At 42.2% G+C, this 21,580-nt stretch overlaps 1 protein-coding gene across 1 annotated transcript in view; it reads left to right on the forward strand.

Annotated features, from left to right (window-relative positions):
- Window positions 1-1,603: 1,603 nt before the first annotated feature.
- The window catches only part of lrrk1 (leucine-rich repeat kinase 1), a 36,920-nt gene continuing 16,943 nt past the window's right edge, over window positions 1,604-21,580 (forward strand). The window contains exons 1-21 of the mRNA XM_079554647.1: window positions 1,604-1,738; window positions 2,093-2,277; window positions 4,304-4,478; window positions 4,572-4,751; window positions 6,055-6,191; window positions 7,939-8,165; window positions 8,244-8,371; window positions 9,672-9,835; window positions 9,993-10,130; window positions 10,821-10,933; window positions 11,034-11,104; window positions 11,200-11,329; window positions 13,524-13,636; window positions 13,752-13,966; window positions 15,734-15,898; window positions 16,612-16,784; window positions 16,918-17,038; window positions 18,167-18,326; window positions 18,514-18,692; window positions 20,956-21,053; window positions 21,154-21,325. Of these exons, the coding sequence (XP_079410773.1) occupies window positions 1,666-1,738; window positions 2,093-2,277; window positions 4,304-4,478; window positions 4,572-4,751; window positions 6,055-6,191; window positions 7,939-8,165; window positions 8,244-8,371; window positions 9,672-9,835; window positions 9,993-10,130; window positions 10,821-10,933; window positions 11,034-11,104; window positions 11,200-11,329; window positions 13,524-13,636; window positions 13,752-13,966; window positions 15,734-15,898; window positions 16,612-16,784; window positions 16,918-17,038; window positions 18,167-18,326; window positions 18,514-18,692; window positions 20,956-21,053; window positions 21,154-21,325 (3,117 nt within the window). The 5' untranslated portion in view covers window positions 1,604-1,665. The remainder of the gene's footprint in view (window positions 1,739-2,092; window positions 2,278-4,303; window positions 4,479-4,571; window positions 4,752-6,054; window positions 6,192-7,938; window positions 8,166-8,243; window positions 8,372-9,671; window positions 9,836-9,992; window positions 10,131-10,820; window positions 10,934-11,033; window positions 11,105-11,199; window positions 11,330-13,523; window positions 13,637-13,751; window positions 13,967-15,733; window positions 15,899-16,611; window positions 16,785-16,917; window positions 17,039-18,166; window positions 18,327-18,513; window positions 18,693-20,955; window positions 21,054-21,153; window positions 21,326-21,580) is intronic.

Genomic DNA, 21,580 nt, shown 5'->3' on the forward strand with positions numbered 1-21,580 from the left:
TATTTTCGTCACATTTTCGTCACATTTTCGTCAATTTCTTGTGATATTTTTGTGACATTTTCATCATTGTTTTCGTCTCAGTTTTGTCTCTATTTTCACACCTTTTTTTCCAGAAGCTTTTGGATTGGGGTAAAGCCAAACTGGAGAAAATGTCCTCGGTTCAGGTTAAGGGGTTAAATCAGCAAAAATCCCACTTCGACAAAAATTATAATGAAATATTTCAGTCGACGAAACTTTGCAACAATTCCTCCCAACATCGCTCATATTTGACGCAAACTGAACCCGATACCTCGGCCCACTCCGCGGTTGATGTGTTTCTCCGCCCCCCAGTTTCCAGGCTGCCGCTGCCGCGTCCATCGTCCGGGGCCGTGTTGCGGTTTGACACTGCGCCGCCGCCTCTTGTGTGTGAGATTAGCCTCGGAACAGCTCACGTCTTTCTCTAAACCTCCAACAGCCACGAGCCCCGGTTCACAGACGAGCTCCGTTTCCTGGGATTGACCCAGTTCTCCGAGCGCCCGAGAGAGCGACGCCTTTGTGGAATCAGGAAGTTTACGTGTCGGGTTTTGTTTTGACACCGAAGGATGCGGCGGCGGCGGACTCCCAGTGCTGTAAGTAAGCTACATAAACGTGCCTTCTTGGACTTGGCTATGGAGGTTATTCTGCGGTGGCGAAACATATCTGCAAGTCAACAACGGCTGGGACGTGAACAGTCAAACTTTACGCACAGTTAGTTGGAAAAGGAGCAGTGGAACCTATTAGGCGCACGCTTTTCTGTGCGTGACTCAAGAAGTTGGCTCACGTTTCAGCCTGGTAACCTGGAAAATCACTGCAATGTGTCTAGCGGATATGTGAAATCTAACTAATGTGTACAGCTGATATATAAAACATGATTTAGCCGGGTGTGTATGGCTCTGCGCACGCACCATACAAATCAAACACGAGCGCATTCAAGTGAAGCGAGTTTGAGGAAATGTTTGAATAGAAATGTGCGTGACTTTGAGAATGAACGACTTGAATGAAATATTGGCATTGTGTGATCTGTTTTGCTTTGGTTAAATGGTGAAGAAGACGAGCGCTCAGACTCGGGGCAGGAAGAATCATCATCGCGTGCTTTCATAAAGAATGGCTGGGTATCACCTTGCCAGCTCAAACAGTCAACAAAAGCCTGTTTGGCAACGCACGATGATAAGTAGATTAGGGAAAGACTGTCAACTTGCTTCTGGCATGCAACTACAAAAGGTTTAACTCATGAAAGTCTTCAACAAAAAAAGTAATAAGATTAAACAAATGTAAAATTAGGACTCCGGAAAAACAAGAATAATCATCGTGAGGAAGAAGTGACAAAAATGGACTTGAATGAAATGATTAAACCTAAAGTTTTAGTAGGTTTGGGCTTGTCTTAGATGAGATAAAACTTCTTGTTGCCAGTGGAATGAGCACATTTTTTCTTCATTGAGGTTATTTCAGGTATCATTTCAAGTGGGAAAAAAGGACGTATGCTCGTACCATTTTTATCTTATCTTAGATTAGTTCAAACTGACTCAAACTCGACATAAGATACCTTAAATAAAGAAGTAATTTATCTGATTTTTTTCCCCTGTTTGCAGGTGTGTGAGACTGGTTTGGAGGACGGATGTGCTTCACTGTCAAAGCGCCTGACTCAGAATGTCCTATTGGTCGGTTAAAGAGGGCCCGGACCCGGACCCTGGGCCCTCCAAAGTGGAGATGCAGCAGAACAGTAGGTCCCTGCTTTTTATCTAATGGCTGGGATACGGTTGTTAACTGACTTCAAGGAACATGCCACCGTTTTTCCATACTGAGCTGTTACCTGAGCTTCGATGAGTTGATACGTACCTGTCTGGTCTTTGTGTGTGCCCGTGGAAGAACGTGGTAGCTTCCAACTTCACCTCGTTTGGAGCTATTGGAATACATGGGGAGAGGCCAAACGCTAACAATATCTTTGGTCGTTTTGCGTGACTGAGGGCACGCACAAAGACCAGACAGGTGCGCATCAACATATCTCAGCATGTAGAAACGGTGGCCTGTTCCTTTAAGGTCGGAGACAATGGTTGAGATGTTCTGTGTGTCACAGGTCCCGGTGAGAACGTGGGACCTCCCCCGGCTTCAGACCTGGACCAGGGCTCAGCCGTGGGCTCCGCTCCCACTTTGGAGAAGATCCAGTCCACATACGAGTCTGGAGATCTGGAAGCGGCGCAGGAGCTGATCCAAGAGGCCTTCTGTAGCGAGTCCAGCGCGGGTCAGCCTCGGATCAATGGGGTGAGGACGGTCACACTGTTAAACTGGGCGTTTTACAGGGGGTATATGAAGCATACAGTGCACTGGTTTCAGCTGTAGGATGCAGCAACTTAAAATGGGGGTCGCCTGCTTTTGATCGGTTAATCAGCTTGAGACCCAACCAAAATCATCTAAACATAGACTGTGCCCTAATGTCCACCCTATAGCCCCTAACTCCTCAGTTACTACATAGCGCCGCACTATGTAATTGACTTTATAGTGCACTCATTCTGTTGGCCATTCAGACTCGCAGATCTCTTGTTTCTCCTCACTGCAGATCACATTTGGGTTGTAACGTGTTCTGTGCTGTGGAGAAGGTAGTGAGTGTTGTGTCTGAGTGGCCAATAGAGTGCGTCCTCTACATCTACTATAAATTTCGCCACGTCGCGAATAATGTATTTCTGTAATAAACACCGACAATATTCAAAAGACTCTTTCATATATATGGATAAAGATTAGTCAGATCAGTTCTACATGGATTTAACATGAATAAAGAAAACGGCTTGGATTGTTGCCTTTTTTGTCTGAGAGGGGAGGCTATCCATCGTTTAACGGCTCAAGCTAACGCTCAGCAGCTAATGCTAGCTACTCTTCTTTTTATGTGGGTGGTTTATTCATGATTAATACACAACACGATATCAAAACGTTGTTCTCATTCAATCATGTGTGGTCTATATTGACCCATCTCGTGACCATCACTACTTTTCAGAATCCTTTGTGTGAGATTTTAAATTGGCTTTACTTCTTTCTCCTGGACATTCGGACACCACTACAAAATGGCGTGACCAATATTCAGTGCACAATAGGGAATAGTGTTGACATTCGGACACACAGTCATCAAATTCGTCAGTTATGTAAAATGATTATATTATATAAAATGTTGGGCACAACCCGGTGGTTTGAGAGTCTATGGGTCTTTCCGAAACCGTTCCCTTCCCTCTTCCCCTGCACCCTTCCACTCAGGCCTCAGTGAGGGCACTTTCAGAGGTTCACTCATCAGAGAAATTCGAGCAGTGACTTTCAGACGCACAGCCCCCCTTTCCCACGGCCTGCACAGCCCACTAATCCTGCAAAAATCACAAGTTCGACTGATCATACTTTTAAATGAACAAAATGTTCCCTTATGAGTTTACAAAGTAATTCAGATCAACATATGTCATACTTATGTTATATAATTTTGCCGGAACGCACAGTGTTGGCGGTTTCGGTGAGGGAGGAGGGAGTGGTTTCGGAAAAGCTCTAGATGTGTCTTGTGTTTGGTGCTCTGGTTTGGTTTGTAAAATGTGATTAATGACCAACTCTCAACTACAAACCAAGTCTACCTACGGGTATAAATAAAGTTACATTGAACAATGGCTCCAAAAAAAAGATCAAATTCATACATTTTTTCTCCTTTTCTGAAATACAACAATTCACCGCTTACACTCATCTCTATAAAATGTCACATTAATTTGTCACATTAATCTATACCTTTATCCCTAGAATGCACAACAGCACTGAATTCATCCATAATTCTAGCCAATCATTTGTATGAGTATAAATACAGTTACCTGAACCTTTAAAATACACATGATTCATTGATAAGCACTGAACTGGAAAACTCCATTGTCAACACATTCGGTAGCATTATTAACAACAGAAAAGGGTTAATGTGCAAGTGACACATTAGGCACATATTTTGCTAAAACATAGTTCTATTTCTATTAAGATTTTACCCAGTTCAGTTTTTACCATTTTTGTGATGTTCATAGTTTCACTTCCTTATTGGACACCGATGGGAAGTGACTTAGATAGAGGTGAGTCAAACTGCTATGAAACTTTACATCTATCTATGTCACTTCCTGTCAGTAGCTTTAAAAATTGTAATAAAAATAACTTTTCTGCCCAACATTTCTTCATAAAACTGCTGACATCTAAAGAAGTCATAATATTATTTTCAATAGCATATGCACTTTAACGTTGACGAGCCAGGCTTTTGATTGGCTCATGGTTCTAATGTGTGGTGCAGGTGGATCTCCTGCGCGTGGCTGTGCAGCACGACGACCATGACAGCGTGCGGTACCTGCTGAAGGAGGCCCGGGTCTCGGTGCCTCAGGAGCCCACAGACAACCACCCGGCTCTGCTCGCTGCGCACCGTGGACATGTGGGGCTCGTCAGGCAGATGCTCGACTCTCTGCCCAACGGTAAGATATGCTAGTCTTCCTGCATAGACACAAATCTGTTTATCTTACTCTGGCTCTGTAATATGACGCCGTTCTTGTTGTTATATTTTTGAGGTTGTGCCGCAGGAGAGGAGCTTCTGCACTCCCTGCTGACCATGGCCTGTCAGCAGGGACACTCGGAGCTGGTGAAGACGCTGGTGGACATGTACAACGTAGACGTCAAGGACTGCGGTCACTACAGCCAGGAGTTCACCCATATCACAGAGCTGCCCCTGTATGCTGCTGCTAAGGCCGGTATGAGGCTCTTCCTTGACATCTAAGCCAGTGTTCCCAAACCTTTCGAAGCCATGTACCCCCTGAAGCTTTGGGTGACCAGTCCTGTACGACCTCTGCTTTGATTGAAAACACTGTGAATATAACACATCCGTTATTACATTGAACTCAAGCAAGTTTTCCACATATAAATAATTTCAGCTTGTCTGGGTGATAGGTCATTAAGAATATGTTGACCTAATGAAATAGTCTTCAAAAAAATTAAAAGAAATTGTCAGCGTTGAATTATTTTAAGAACGAGGCTGTTGGTGTAAAGGGGAAAAGCTGTTTTACTTTGACCCAGTTGGATCAGGACTCTGCTGCCTTTGTCGCTCATTCAGGTTCAGTTCTGGAGTAAACAGCATTAAAGGGATATTTCAGGATTTTTGAAATAGGGCCTCATTTCCTAGTAATGCAGAGTGTGATTTCTGGAAATTTTGTTTTGTTTTTTAATTCATGCAGTCCTTATATTTGAAGAGTTTAGTGGTGCTAGGCTAGTGCATGTCTATGGTAACTAGTAGCCTGCATTAAAAACCTCTTCAAAATCATCGGGTAGTCCTCCAAACGTTGCCATATCTGATTTGTAGAAAGCTCCTTTGTGAATTCGCAGGTAAACAAACTACTGTAGATCATGTAACCTAGCAGATCACTCCGCCGCTAGCCGTAGCTTACAACCAGGAAGCTGATGCTGCTCAAATAGAAGTTCTTTTAAATGCAAAATGGTTTTATTTCAAAAATTATTCAGTCATCACAGACATTTATATCGGTAGTGGTTATACTCGTGTTATAAGTGATTTGCCTCAGGTGCACTGTGCTTGGGTCAGACTGTTTTTAATGCAGGCTACTAGTTACCATAGACATGCGCTAGCCTAGCACTAGCCTAGCGCAACTAAACTCTTCAAATATAAGGACTGCATGAAAAAAAATATCTCCAGAAATCAACAACACTCTGGATAACTAGGAAATTAGGCCCTATGTCGACAATCCTTAAATATCCCTTTAAGGTCCAGAACTACTACATCCCATTTCTATTAAATTGTGTGAACATATTTTTTTCCTTCAAAATGTCTTTGCGTATCACCACACTTTGGGAATCACTGATCCAAGCCATTTCCCAGAACACCTCAGTGAAACAAGATCTTCCACCTCGAGGGGTTTTCCATCAATAAAATTCAAAATATCCCTCGACAGGAAAGACAGGATTGCATGCAGCTGAGCAGCTTTCTGTGGGCACGGTGTAGTTGTCACTTCCTCTTTGAATGTGTGTTTGTTTTATTTATCGCAGGTAACATGGAGATCGCCGGCTTCCTACTGCAAAACGGAGCAGGTTTCTCATCTTACACGCTGATCGACCACCCACACTTCTGCAAACAGCTCCTCCAACAGAGGGTCTCGGAGCGCGACCACATAGACGGGGAAAAGGTTTGTCAAAACATCCCCTCGTGCAAAAGCTATGAAACACGAGGAGCTGCCACAGTGTGATTTGGTTTGTTTACCCTAAAATTGCACACGATTACAGACTTGTATCAGTACTACTTTCTCAGGCAGGGAAGTAAAGTTTGCCATCAAAATGTAACCAGATTCTGCCTGTGTCTAACACGAGAAGTTCTGCTTTTGTTGCAGTTATCTGGGTAAAAAGTAGCACCAACATTACATGCTTCAGGACTTTACATCTAATGAAAACTGGGCTGGATGGAGGGTCAGGCGTGAGATGCCACTTCAGTAAAAAAAGTACATTAGTTCATGAGCAGAGGCAAAAAAAAAAAAGTGTAGGGACTTCAGTAAGCATTTGGTGATAATGCTACTTGAATAATGTGTGTAGAAGAAGAAGAAGAAGATCTTTATTTATATAGCGCCTTTCACAGACATATAGTCACAAAGCGCTTTACATGAGACAATTGTACATTCACTCCACACTCGGTGGTGGTAAACTACGTTTGTAGCTTCAGTTTCCCCTGGGGGAGACTGTCAGAGGCGCTTTAATTACTCAGTACTGAGTAGCTGAGTAATTATAATGCATAGGTTTAATTTTAATTTTCAGTGTATTCTGACAAACAAACTTTAAAGGTGCATTATGGAACATTTTATGCCATTTATTATTCTAGTTTACATACCCTGGCAGTTTTTTACAGTTTTTCAAATAATATGAAAGATAACACGTTTTTTTTTTTTCAGTCAAAGTTAGTGGTTGTGTGAAGCCATAAATCATAATAAAAAAGGAAGTACCAAAATGACCCGGATCCAAAGTTTACATACCCCAGTTCTGTGTATTGCCCCGTTTAACATCAATGACAGCTTGTGGTTTTTTGTGTTAGTTTGTGGAAGGTTCTGTATATAATCTAATGGTAAAGCGACCCATTCCTCTTGATCATAAAGTTTTGATCACTAACTATGAGTGAACATTTTTTGTGTGTTATCTTTCGTATTCAGAAGTTCTGCCAGGGTATGTGAACTTTTGAGCACAACTGTGTATATATACGTATATATTTGTGTGTATTTTACCTTTTTGTGACCAATGGCTGTATGGGTGGTTAGCAGTGAATACCTACCAGAAACTCTAAAAACAATTGATCCTGGAACACCTACAGGCCACCGTGATGAAAAACAAAGGCACTATGCTTATCACTCATACAGCTGCTGGGTCACTAAAAGGTCAAATATGCACTTTTTTTTCCACATAAAAAGTTTCATAATGCACCTTTAAAATCAGGCAAACATCCTGATGTTTTGAAGAAAACTTAGAGAAATAAAACAAAATATACTTCTTAAGATAGTTTTAAACTAATTTGACTTTTCATAAGTCAACGTGAAGCTTTTATCACGTACACAGTTACTCACTCAAGTAATGGTACTTTTAAACTAAACTATGACTCAAATGGAAGCAATGATGTGATAAAACATGTCCTTGTGCAGATGCTTCAGTAAGACACACTAAGACACCATTTCTCTGGTCTTTAGGTGGCAAGTGGCATTTAACAAAAATCTAGGGAGAAAGAGCCAATAAGAAAGAGTTTTAAGGCAGTTCTTCATTGTTGCCTCATCATTATAAATCAATCACAGGCTGATGGAAAGCGAAGAATATGATTGAGGGATGACGTATGAACCTTTGCTAAAAGCTAATTGACTTCAGAGTCTTGCCGTGTCATTCTGTGTATGTGTGTGTTTGCAGAGTGTCGACGTGAGCTGGACCGGGCTGCATCTGCCCTGGTTAGAGCTCACCTGGTTCATGGACCTCTCAACACGGATCACGCACCTGGACTTGTCGACCAACAGCCTCACCGCCTTGCCCTCTGTCGTGCCTTGGGGCCTGGTGCACTTGCAGAGCCTCGACCTCCAGGAAAACCTCTTGAGCGAGCTGCCGCTGGTGGGCAGTTCTCATGAGGTCCTCTGCACAAGGTACCGAAGCTACATGCAGTTAACAAGGCTTCCTTCGCTTTCCCTCCCCTTGGAGTGAACTTTGTTGCTGTGTTGCAGTTTGAAAGTGGTGAACGTCTCTCAGAACCGGCTGACCTCTCTTCCCTGTGGACTGCTCCATCTCACTCACCTGAAGACACTGTGCGCCTCCAAGAACCAGCTTTCTGACCTCTTCCAACTGCACACTGGTATCTTCATTTCAAATCATTTCAATGATTTTAAATCATGTTAATCACAGCAACCACTTATACAATTATTTGCAGCTAAGTTAGTAACTGTTAAAGGTATTTTACAAAATCAACTTTTCAGAGCTTGTTCTCTCATCAAAACCACTCCTGGAGTTGTGTTTCAATCCACTCATGCATTTTTGAATCTTCCCCAGAGGCTTATTTTTTACAGTATCACTTTTTGGGTTCATTTTGTCAGACACTAGGGTTAGAGTTTTTTACACCATGGCCACTACTCTCAAACAGCTCCTTCTGAGGTCCTATGTATCCAGGAAATGCTTTCATCACCTCTCGATCTCTTGCTTAGCTCAATCCTTTCATAGTGAAGTAAAAACTCTTACTTCAACCCACTCCTTTTCGAACATATGCTTTGTATTGTTATAGATTGCATGCATTTTTATTATTTTTAAGTTGTTCTAAATAAATTAAAATAAACTCTGGCCATCGCTTCACAACAACTGCACAGACCGCTGTGGAGTGAAGGGGAGTGAAAGAAGAAGGAGGAGGGGGTGGGGGAGACTTGCTATAGCTTATTCATTCTCCTGATAAATGTGTGTTGCACACAAGATTATTGAGATTTCCGTGTCTCATTGAATCCATCATCAGGGCAGCATGTGCAGAGGGGGGAAAGCCAGGTGAGGGGAAGGGGGCAGGGTAAGGTAAAAAAAAAAAGTCTAGTATAAACACAATTTAACTGGAAATATCATTCTCAGGATTATATTTGTTCAGTATTCCAGTCAATCAATCAAGTAATCAGTCAAAGTTTATTTTTATAGCACTTTCCAACAACACCAAGGAACACCCCAAATTACTACAACCCAGATATAATACAGTGAATCCAAGGAGTAAAAAAAACAAAACTGTGATCTTAAAGGCTCACTAACTTTTAATCGCTTCACTAGTCGACTAATATAAAATGTAAAATAGTTAAATAGTCATTAGTTGCAGCCATAACCAAAGCCCTTCCAGCTCCTCTGGGAGATGCCGAGTTGTTCCCTGGCAGCTTCCCGGGGCCTCGTCCTCCCGGTGGGACTTGCCTTCTGTGCACCTCCTTAGGGACGTGTTCAGGAAGCTTTCTAATCACGCCTCAGCTGGCTCCTCTCAGTGGTTTCCGTATTGAAGGGCAATTTTGACTAATATTTAAAATTGCCCTTCAATATTGTACGTGTCAGTCTGCACAAGTGGGATGGTGCTTTTGCGCCTTGCGTTGTATGTTGTGCATGTTTCTGTGTAGATAAAACTGTATCTTTTCTTTCGTCAGACACAAACTGGATCGGCCTTCGGCGGCTGGAGGAGCTGGACGTGTCGGAGAACTGTCTGAGCATTCTGCCTCCGAGCATAATGCACCGCCTTAAAGCTTTAAGGATCCTCAACGCCAGCAAGAACAAGCTGACGCAGCTGACCGAGTCGTGGGGCTGCCCACTGGTAATGGTGCATTCATGTGCATCTTAGAAACTCTAGACAAATATATATCAATGTATATACAGTATCAGAAGTGTGGGTGGAAACACTGCCCAACCACTCTTTTGAGTGTGTGCTAAGAGTTGTATCAAATGGGAATGTTGTTGTCGTTGTTGTGCAGAAGCAGTGCAGAGCCTCGGGTAACATGATCAAGAATCTCCCTGAAACCATCTCAGTCCAGTGGAGAAAACATCTACAGAAGCTGGACTTCTGCAACAACAAACTCACGGAGCTGCCAGTTTATCTGTTTGAACTGGAGGTACGACAGACACGAGAGCGAAATCTTTGTTACAACTTTCCCCCAATGCTTTATTCCGCCACAAACTGTCAAACTTAAGATCTTCTCTACATAGTCTATTTAAAAATGGGCTGCAAACAACCAGCCGAGGGCCCTTCTGTTGTGATATTTAAAATAAAAACTTAGAAAATAATGTGTACTTCCTTAAACCTCTACTTCAACTATAGAGTATACAAAAATACATATTTAAAAATCCTTTTTACAATAGGAGCAAACTTGGACTTGGCTTCTTGATGGCCCAGTGCTTCATGAAATAAAATAGACTTGTTGAAACGGTCGGAGGTCGACAGAACAACAAAACATTTTCATCTCACATTTAGAACAGCAGATAAGAAAAAAAAAAAGAATGAAACAAGAATTAAATGAATGAAACAGGACAAAAAAAATAATAAAGGAAAAAAGGGTGGCACTTTAATATTGTTTTATCACCCATTTTGTTTCCTACATTCATAGTGTATTCATAGTTCACACAATGTAAATATATCATAAAAAGTGTTTCCGAACTTTAGATCAGTAATGTATGTTTTTTGACAAAGGAATAACTTTAAGAATTGAAAAGAAAGCTAAACAAAAGCCATTTTCCCTCAATACCCCCTCTTCAGTTCACATTATACTGCAGGATCATTTCTTTCTTTTCTTTCCGTGAGCCAGGCCCTCGTGTCCCTGCATCTGGGAGGGAACCAGCTGACCTCACTGCCTCCCCCTGACGAGTGGAGGTGCTCCCAGCTCCGAGTCCTTGACCTGTCCCACAACCTGCTCGGAAAGTACGCGCGCCGCACATTCTGCTAGCGTAAAAAAAAAGGGGATATCGGGCATCGGCTGTGGAGTTAATGTCGCTTTAACTTGATCTTTTTGAACATTCAGGAGTGAGGATTCGCCCAGATCTAAAAGACTGGCCTTCTTCTACACATGGACAAAGAGAGACACTGACACGGGTATGACTTCCATCCGCTGTGTTCAAGTTGGAATGTTCTGCTGGTGTACGACATAATATGGCTAATAACTTGGTCTTGTTTGGTGTGTGTGGCAGCCCCTTCTGTGACGCTGCCTGCCATGCTGAAGGACAGTCTGGAGGTGCTGCTCTTGAACGACAACCAGCTGGAGGCAGTTCCACCGTCTGTCTGTTGTCTGCACAGCCTCACCGAGCTCTACCTGTCCAAGTGAGTCACCGCTTCACAAACATCTCTAAGCAGGACCAGCAGCAGAACAATGCTCTTACACAATTTGGCTGTAGAGTCAGAAAAATGACCAAGCCGTTTTTCTGGGACCAAAAAGAGGAAGGGCAAGAATTGAAAAAGATTTTGGACTTGTAATAGGTTGAGATAAAATGTCATTAAAAAGAAGCGCAAATATCACTATTGGAGAGTCGGTCTCATACCCTGTTTACAAAGAGCTACTGTATATGAAAGCATGGGCAAAATCTCACATTAGAATAGAACTGAGTGGCCTTTTTTCTACAGCAATGAAAAACGCATTGTGAGGCGTCATTGAGTGAAGCCGATTGCCTGGCTCTGCCATAGTATTCCCTGTCCATTCCACGCAGGGAATTAGTCTGGTCACAGAGCAATTGAAGCAGTTTGAACGGGCGGGCCTAATGTGCACAGATTGTCAGTGAAATAAACCAATAAGCAATTAGCGGACGTGACGACAGCTTTAGTCCAATTCACTAAATATGAACTGAATATAAACTCACGCGGAGGCAAAATCCTCGACTACTTCATCCATGATAAGTTTTGGCTAATGTTAATGTTAATTCAACTAACAACATAGCGTAACCGTGTCATTTTTCTGTGACGGTCGTGATTGGTTCGGCCTTAACCGCCAATCAGCAACTTGTTCACCGTGCATGGCCAGACCCATGGTTTATCAGGCTAGGAAGGCAAAGCACTTTAATCTTAAAGCAGTACTAAGTAACTCTTCCCCCTAGAGGCCATAAGCGCAACTGCAGGTGTTGTAGCAAGTTACGATTTTTTAATTTATTAATTGTCTTGGAGAGTAAATACTACGCTGACAGGAAAGGCGAAGAGAGAGAGGGTTACTGTGCATCCAATTATACAATAGAATTTTTTTTTTTCACTCAAACTTGGCTGTAAATACTGTTTAAAGTGACGTTAGCCCGCAGTTAGCTTTGCCCGTTAGCATGTTAGCTTCTTCTTCGTGATTACATTAGTGTGTATTGCTTTCTCCGCACCGGGGGCAGTCAAGTTGCAAACATGGTTTTCTGGCCAGAGACACCAGGGGGAGATGAAAGACCCTCCAATCATCCCATAAACACTTATATTACCCCCACAGGGACTACGGAAAGGATTTATTAAGGTAAATAAGTTACTTAGTACTGCTTTAAAGCAAGAAAGCCACCGGTTTGACCCAAACTTGGTGATAGTAAGGTACTTGTATAACCATGTCTGTACTGTTGGCTGCCACTTTGCGCCTCTTCACTCATCACCAACAACAATACAGCATATTACACGGGCAAGGTGAGATTAAAGTGCCTTGCCCAAGGACTCCCAATGAAGGTTCTTGAGTCATCTTCTTCAAAGTTTTTTGGATGAGAGGCGAAATGTTCTACAATTCAACTACAGAGTACAGAAGATGACTCAACAACCTTCATAGAAGATGGACAACTCAAGACTGAGAGCCTACACTGACATCTCGCCCAAGGACATAAGGACCTGAAACTGACCGCTCTACCGTTGTCACTCCCATGTCAATGTTTACAGGTTGCTTGCACTTAAGTTAAAGTTACAGTGCAAACAACATGGTACAGTAATGTCAATCTGGAAAGGTAGAGCCTATATCGAAGCGGGTGGACTTTTGGGGGGATTTTTTGCTGGTGTTGATTAAAAGCACCTCTTTTCACAGTCAAGTTTCAAAGCATATATAAACCACAAACCACCAGACGAGAGGTTATATTGTTAATTGGTATGGAAAATGATAACAATGATAACGGCTTACACTTTAATTGCACTTTTTAAGCCTGTATCCCATGTTTCTCAAAGCGCTACACTGTAGTTATTATTAATTCACTGCAAACTATGTGGTGGTAAGCTCCTATTGTTGCCACAACTGCCCTGATGTAGACTTAAAGACTTCGACCACCACCAATCACTCACAGCACTTTTATTCAGGCGGTGGGTGAACAAAAAGACAATCTGCACCGACTGGAGCCAGGATTTAAACTGTCAACCTCTCGGTTACTGGACGACCTGCTTTACTGTCTGCTTTATTTTCTGCTCATTGTTGTCGACGGTAGACAATATTGTTTAAAAAAAAAGTGAAAAATTTAAATGTTTGACAAGGTTTTTTTCAACAATTTATTATCACCATATTTACCAAATTGTGGTTCATACCCAGTAACCCAGGAATCCGAGAGCTGCCAGAAGAACTCGGTCAGCTGTCAAACCTGTGGCAGCTGGACATAGAAAACCTCAACATCACCAATGTTCCTCAGAACATCCAGAGTGAAGGTACAGCTTTGTCCTTTCAAATGGAAGACGCTGGTGGTTTTGTTGCTTCTTCTGATGTGGACGATATTTTCTGCGGCCCTAAAGCCAAACAATCTCTCTATAATAATCTCTGCAGGTACTTTGTCTCTGCTGGCGTTCTTGCGAGCCCACCTCCGTAAGGCCGTCCCCTGTCGCATACTGAAGATGGTTGTGGTCGGACCGCCGCGCCAGGGAAAGTCCACTCTGCTGGAGGCGCTGCATACGGGACGCTCTTCTCAGCCCGGCTCCCTTCACTGTGGCATCCTCACCTGGGCGTGGCACCTGGACAGACCCAGCGCAGGCAAGGGCAATGTCAGTGCACACGGCAAACAGGACAAAACTAAACACTAACAGGCTGATTAGGCCACAGTTGTGTTGTTGCCACAAAATTAAGTTAACACTTTCGTTTTAATGATTTTCATAGATTAAATTGGCCCAAGTTTATTTTGAGCCTTAAAACCACACTGCAGAACATTTCAGATTATTCAATATATTGCCAAAAGATTTAATGCCCTGAAGAAGACCACCTTTGGTTGAAACGTGTTGCCGTGTTCATGCATTAAAAAAGGGACTTTTACTGTAAGTATCCTCTCCTTTGTATATTGCTGTGTGTTTGGTCACCCATTGTGTGCAGAGGGCAGTAACTGATCACAATCCTTTGCTCCAGACCTTCATGTTTTGTGTGGCTTTCAGGGCTGACGTACAAAGCATAGAGAAAGTTACATGGAATTGGTTTCCATTGCTGAATAGCTGCATCCAAGCCACACATCAAGGCAAGACAAGGCAACTTTATTTATGCCGCGCATTTCGTACACAAGGCAGCTCAATGCGCCGTATCACCAAGTGCAATGCAAAGCAGTGGATCCAGTGGTGTAAAGCACAACGCCAGTGTCCTCTAGAGAATTTTCCATTTGAATATCTGACAGAAATGTCTTGGTTTGGTGATTGCCAGGAGAATGGTACATTATTGTGCCAAGTGTAAAGTTTGGTGGGTGAGAGTTTATGGTATAGGGTGGTAATAGTATTTGACTTGACAGAGGCTTGTTTGGAGCCGATACGGGTGGAAGAAACCAGCATTATGTTTTAAAAGATTTTAAGATTGATCAGCCCAGCAAAATAACGGCTTTTTAAATTGAAATAGAGAATTATGATGTGGGAGGAGTGCCTTGGTTTATTGTTTTTCTTTTGAGTATTTGACCTTAATGATAATAATGCATTGGTTTTGTATAGCGCTTTTCTGGACACTCAAAGACGCTCCACATTGCACTATTCGTTCACTCAATACTCGGTGGTGGTAAACTACTATTGTAGCCACAGCTGCCCAGGGGTAGACTGACGGAAGCGAGGCAACCAGTCTGCGTCATCGGCCCCTCCGACCTCCACCAACCACTCACTACATTCGCTAGGCTTCCTGGTGTTCCCAAACAGTCTCCCATCCAAGTCCTGCCAAGCCCTTCCCTGCTTAGCTTCCAAGGTCTGACGGGATTGGGCAGAGCAAAGGCGGCATGGCCACAATACCTTAATCAAAACAGTCATTTTGCCCTGCTAAGTAAAAAAAATCTGTCAGAAAAATAAGTAAATTGAGATTCATTATCAAATTTTCAGTGCAATGTGACACATATTGTTCATTTTAGTGTAAAAATACTTGGCAAGTTAAAATTACTCAAACTGAGGTCAAATACTATTATTTGGAGTAATTTTAACTTTTCAACATTTCCTGTTCCTACATGACACTGCACCAGCGCACAAACCAGGTCCATAAAGACAAGGATGAGAGTGAGAGAGTTTGATGTGGATGAACTTGGTCCTGACCTCAACCCCACAAAACACCTTTGGGATGAATTGGAGCAGAGACTGAGAGCCAGGTCGTCTCCTCCAACATCAGCCTGTGACCTAATAGATCCACCTCTGAAAGAATGGTCAAAATATCTCATAAACACACTCCTAAGCCTTATGTACAGAAATGTCTTGATCAAGTTCTTTTCAGTCCGTCCACATAATCAGTTGGTAATTTATTTCTTGTAACTGCCTTTTTTGTGCATGGCCATTTTGAACTCTGGCCTGTCCTGTTGTTTACAGAAGGACTATGTGGACTTTAATGTGTGGGACATAGGAGGGAGGACCAGCATGTCCACAGTGAACCACTGCTTCTTCACTAACAAGGCCCTGTACCTGGTGGTGTGGAACCTGGCTCTGGGGGAGGAGGCTGTGGCCAACCTGCAAACGTGGCTGCTCAGCATAGAGGTACTGACTCGCACCTACAGCACATGCTCACAAAACAGTACTTACCATGCATGATAAGTTACTTACCAGTAACTTATCATGCAACTATTTGGAGCTTTTAACCATGTTTTAGCATTGTTCCTTCATGAAAACTGGACTTTACGTAATATATGACATCATTTTCGTAGGTTTGAGTAATTCTGTTTACTTGGGGTCATCTACAATTCTTGGATTTTGTGCGCAATAAGTAGAAGCCGAAATCCCCCCTCTCATTTTTTTATTACGATTATTGATTTGCTACCTTGCCTGTAACTAAAAATGGTGGCTTATATTTAGTTTTGAGTATTTTCAATTAAATGAGACGCTAAAAGAGTCCTTTCTCTAGTCTCAAAACACTTCTTTTTCACTATTGTATACTTTGCTGCTTAGAAAGTGCAGTATTGATTTAAAACAGCTGAATCAAAATGGCTAGTAGTTTCACTTCCTGATTTTCATGTGATCTCCCCATCAGCCCCTCCCACCCCTTCTTCTGTTGCTCCCCTTCGCTGCACAGCTGTTTCAATAAAGAGTAAAAAAAAGAGTGGCAGCTTGTATGACTGTAATGAGGCTATAGCAAGTGTTTTACTTAGCGATGAGATGATTCTAAGATCACTCAAAGATGTGCTAGTGGATCAATTATGGACTGTTCCCTGGTGTTCCACACTGACCCATGTGGTGTGGTCATGCACTTACAGGCTCGCGCTCCCAACTCGACGGTGGTGGTGGTCGGGACGCACCTGGACCTGATAGACGCTCGGTTCCGCATAGAGAGGATGGCCACGCTCAGAGCCTACGTGCTGGCTCTGTGCCGGTCTCCATCCGGTGCAAGGGCCACGGGCTTCCCAGACATCACCTGCAAAAACATCCAGTAAGAGCAAACTCCTTCATCGATTGAACTGTAAATGCTTTCAGATTCACTTGGAGCCACCTCTTTCGACTGAGTTAGTGCTCCCTGGTGCTAGTAATTGATTAGTAATTGATTGTTGGATTGTGGCTGACAGTGAAGTGTCCTGTACGACTCTGGAGGGAGTGGATGACCTGAAGAAGCTGCTGTTCCACGTGGCCCTCTCTATGAAGGACAACAGTGGCTCCTGTGGGGGCTCGAAGCTGATTGGACGGCTGGTGAGCTCAGCAAGTTATTGTCCACTAGACTGTATATAACACAATTTAATATATGGATTTACACGCCCACTTTTTAATCAATAGTTTGACACATGTTATTTGGTAAAAATACTGAGTACAAAGAAGATACCATCTTTTCATCTTCTACATAAGATCCATTCTCTCTTAAAGTCGCTCTTATTACCCAGCACTTTTTAATCCTAGAGTAATGTTATTTTGAAGAATGGGCGGTGTTTGTGCTTCACATCTAGAAGGTGCTTGGTTTAGAGCTTGCATGTTCACCCCCTGCATGTGTAGGTTTCCTCCAGGTGCTTTGGTTTCCCTTTCCACGAAACATGTACAATAGTTCAGGATGAGAGAGAGTGAGTTTGAGAGAGTGAATGCGGGACGATGGATGAAAATGAGCTAATGCTTTGATTTACACAAACTTAATGAACTAATTTCGTGATATATCTAAGCTAAAAAATACATTTCATTACCTGAGCATAATTCACTGTCTCAAACTTACAGGCATCTACTTCATGAATCATATATGAAGTGCTCTCATTCTTCTCCTTTTAGAGCTGTTTAATGTTGTAGATATTATCTGTTTATTAGCACACACTATCCCGACCAAATAAATAAACAAGAATCAATAGTTTAACTCTATTAAACTGTTATTCTTTCCACTTTCCCAAAATGTCTAAGAGACAAATGTTTAATGTTTAATCTGTAACATGAATCAGATTATTATACGCATTATTTTCACCACATACGTTTTTGCTTTAAGTAATTATTTCAGTGACTACTTTGTATTTCTATTTATTATTAGATTATTTTTAAGTAACATGACTTGTACTCGAGTATATATTTTGATTGCTTGACCCACCACTGGCTGTGACTGCTGCAGTGCCAACAAACACCACAAGGAAATCCTATTAAAACCCTACCTTTTAAGTTATGCATTGTCTTTTTGGTCAAGCTTTTTTCTGAAAAGTCTTACAAAGCTGGAGGCGAGTCGCTGCATGACTTTACAATCAACTGTGCAAGTTTATATCCCAGAAACTCTTCCTGAGAGCAGCATTTGCCTCTGAAATGTCGGCTGATGCAGTAAACATACGGTTTTATATCGTGTCTGCTCTTTTTCAGATCCCCCGGAGCTACCTGAGCGTGCAGGAGGCTGTGATCTCAGAGAAGCTGAGGAGAAGTTCGTCTGAGCAGGTCCAGTACCTCTCTGACACTGAGCTGGAGAGCCTGGTGCAGCAGAGCCCTGACAGCGACATCAAGGACTACCAGGACCTCCAGACGGGTACTGCCAGGCTTAAGCTGCTGCCGTCACATCTGAGTGGCACTGTTGTTATTGCTGTTTTATTCTAATTAGAAGTTGGTATTGAGAATTTCAAGTGTACGACATGCTGCTCTCTTGACTCTCTTACCTAAATCCTTAATTCACTGCATGGATTGATAAATACCGAGCGCTTTTGTTGCTTCTGCAGCCATTGGTTTCCTGATTGACACCGGGACGCTGCTGCACTTCCCGGACACCAGCCACGGCCTGTGCACCCTGTACTTCCTGTGCCCGCTGTGGCTGTCCGAGTGCCTGGAGCGCATTCTGGATCTGAAATCATCCCGCCCTGTGATCAGGAATGGAGTCATCAGTACGGGGAACCTGCGGGTATGAGCCGCTAATGTCATTGCGTTACGTTAACATATTTAACGCTTAGATGTTTTTATCAAAAGATTAAAGTTAGTTTTATCACCTAAAAGAAACTTTTGACAATTTATTTGAGCTTTAACCCCTTAACTCCCACCTGAACCGAGCACATTTTCTCCAGTTTGGCTTTACCCCAGTCCAAAAGCTTCTGGTAAAAAGCTGTGAAAATAGCAACAAAACTGAGATGAAAACAATGATGGAAATGTGACAAAAAAGTGAGAAAACATTAACAAAAAAGTGACGAAAAATTTATGAAAAAGTGGCAAAATGTCACAAAAATGTCACAAGAAATTGATGAAAAAATGACAAAAATGTGACAAAATGTGACAAAAAAAATTACAAAAATATGACAAGCATTTGATAAAAAAAAATGACCAAAAAAATGATTAAAAAAAATGAAGAAAAAATGACAAAAAATGTGACAAAAAATGACCCAAAAAATTACAAAAATGTGACAAAAAATGACAAAAAAATGACAAAAAAGTTACAAAAATGAGTTGAATACCCAACAAAAAAAATGATGGAAAAAAAATCTGTTGACGTGAGGAAAAAGATCCTTTCGGTTCAGGCGGGAGTTAAGAGGTTAAACGCTTTAAACATTGTTATGATGTTCCCTCATCAAAACCATACAGTACCTGTACAATGTCAGTTCATTCAGGCAGGTTTGAGAAATCCCATTCCCTTTGGTCTTTTCTTCTCCTACTGCTCCAATCTGTACTTCCTGCTGCAGAATTTAATTTTGGAAAAAGTACAGTAATATTATTCTAAAGGACTTTATGTGACTAATTAGTTTTTCTTTGCTAATATGCTGGGAAAAGGTGGTATGTCCTGTAATGTACTATCTCTGTGTGTGTATTAATTGAGCTTTGAACAGGGGCGTGCTGGGACCTTGTTTCGGCCTGGGAGTTTAATGATTTATACCGGTCCGCATGCTCACAGAGTTTTGGCTCAACTCATAGGGCGTTGGCTTTATGAATCAAAGTTTGTAGGAACGGTCTCCGCTGATAAAACCTTCCCTTTTCACGTGGGTCGCTGCACACATTGTCTGAGGTCAGCTCCACAGTCAGCACCAAGTTCTGTAGATGAAAAACATATTATTTATACACTTATTCTTCATTGATTGTTGTCATTTTTAGAGAATTAACAATGGTGTTCGAGAGGATAGATGAAATATGATAATAGCGATTTAATGTTATCCTCTAGCAATTGCTAATGCCTTTCTTTTCTGTTTCCCTCTTTACTCACACTGGACTGAACCAACTTGAACTAAAGCGGAGGGGTGTTCCACTGACACACTCTTAAAGACCGCTCTGGGTTAGTTCAGCTGGTGTCTCCCTGCCACAATGAATGAAAAGTGCGATGTGTTCCTTCTAATTTTGATGAAGTTCAATACATTGAGGCAGGAAAGTATTGCGATAAACGATATTATTGACTCTAACGATACTAGAAACTGTCAACTAAAGATCAGAGTAAACCGTTGTTCTAAAAGTGCATCATCATGTCCTAAAATACCACACAAGCTGCAATAAACATGAAATATAATGTAACTCAATTTGCTTCAGTTAAACATCAAAGCTTAAAGGGACTATATGGAGTTTAAAAATGTTAAAATTAAGTATTTTCCTCCCTCTACATGTTCCAGCAATGTCCTAGTGTGTAGAATGAGCCCAGACCTATTCACCACAACTGCCTCTAAAATTCTGCACTGTCACTCAAAAAGGTGTTCATTCGGGTCCGAAGTGCCGTCATGCACAAGCTTAATATAGAAACTGCAGCTACGTGTAAGACCTGAGGTGGCAGTAGTGAGTGTAAAATGACCAACTTGCATCAAGTCCCTTTAACAAAGGAAAAATAGGGGGTAAATGCTAATAAATGTACAGATGATAAATATTGAGCCCAAAAATGTATCGTCTATATGTTTTTTATTGAACGACAAGTCGATCGTGACAGATGATCGTGACAGCCCTAGGCTTGCATTACTTAGTTTATATCTCCAACTGAAGCCCGGGCTCCTGCTGCAGCCCCGTTAAAGCCTTTAGGCCTGGAATAGCACAGCTGTGGGAGTCTGTAATTAATTAATTGTTTTTTTCTGACGGCCCAAAAGAACTGTGGCCCACCGGGAAATGTCCCGACACTCCCGAATACCCAGCACGCCACTCTACCTGAATGCCCCTCACATCCACCTTTTCTCAGTCTTTGTAATATTGCGGTGCACATCTTGCAGGATCTGATGGTGGGGACGGGCTTCACTCAGCAGACAGAGGAGCAGTATTTTCAATTTCTGGCCAAATTTGAGATAGCACTTCCCGTCGCCAACAATGGGTAACTACTTTATTTAAGAGCATGTTTGGTCCTGTCTGGATTTTTAACAATTTAGGATTTAATCGTTTTCTGTGTTTGTTTCCATTTTCTCGGTGCGCAGTTACCTGTTGCCTCACCTGCTGCCGCCCAGGCCTGCCTTGGACATGCACTCCCTCCAGCAGCCCTCCACCAACTCCCTGCAGCGCCTCTTCAAGATGAGCTTTGTTCCCGCGGGATTCTGGGAGAGATTCATCGCCCGCATGTTGATCAGTCTGACGGAGATGGACCTGCAGGTACTGAGCTGTCCTTAATTGCTGGGTTGCAGGTTCTAGAATATGATTATGTCATCGGACACAACAGGGGGCAGGAGCCAGTTTTATTAACAGCATTACACTTTCACAAGTCGTAGCTAAAAAGAAAATGCATGAATAAAAAAAAAAAGATCATTAATATCAGTCACTGGGTCCATGATCTTTCTGTACAAGACCAAAAATTTCCTCATAAACTAAATAATTTTTCCTCTATGTAATAGTATTGGCCTTTAGATT

This window comes from Gobius niger, assembly GCF_951799975.1.
Source record: "Gobius niger genome assembly, chromosome: 4".
Taxonomy (NCBI): Eukaryota; Metazoa; Chordata; class Actinopteri; order Gobiiformes; family Gobiidae; genus Gobius; species Gobius niger.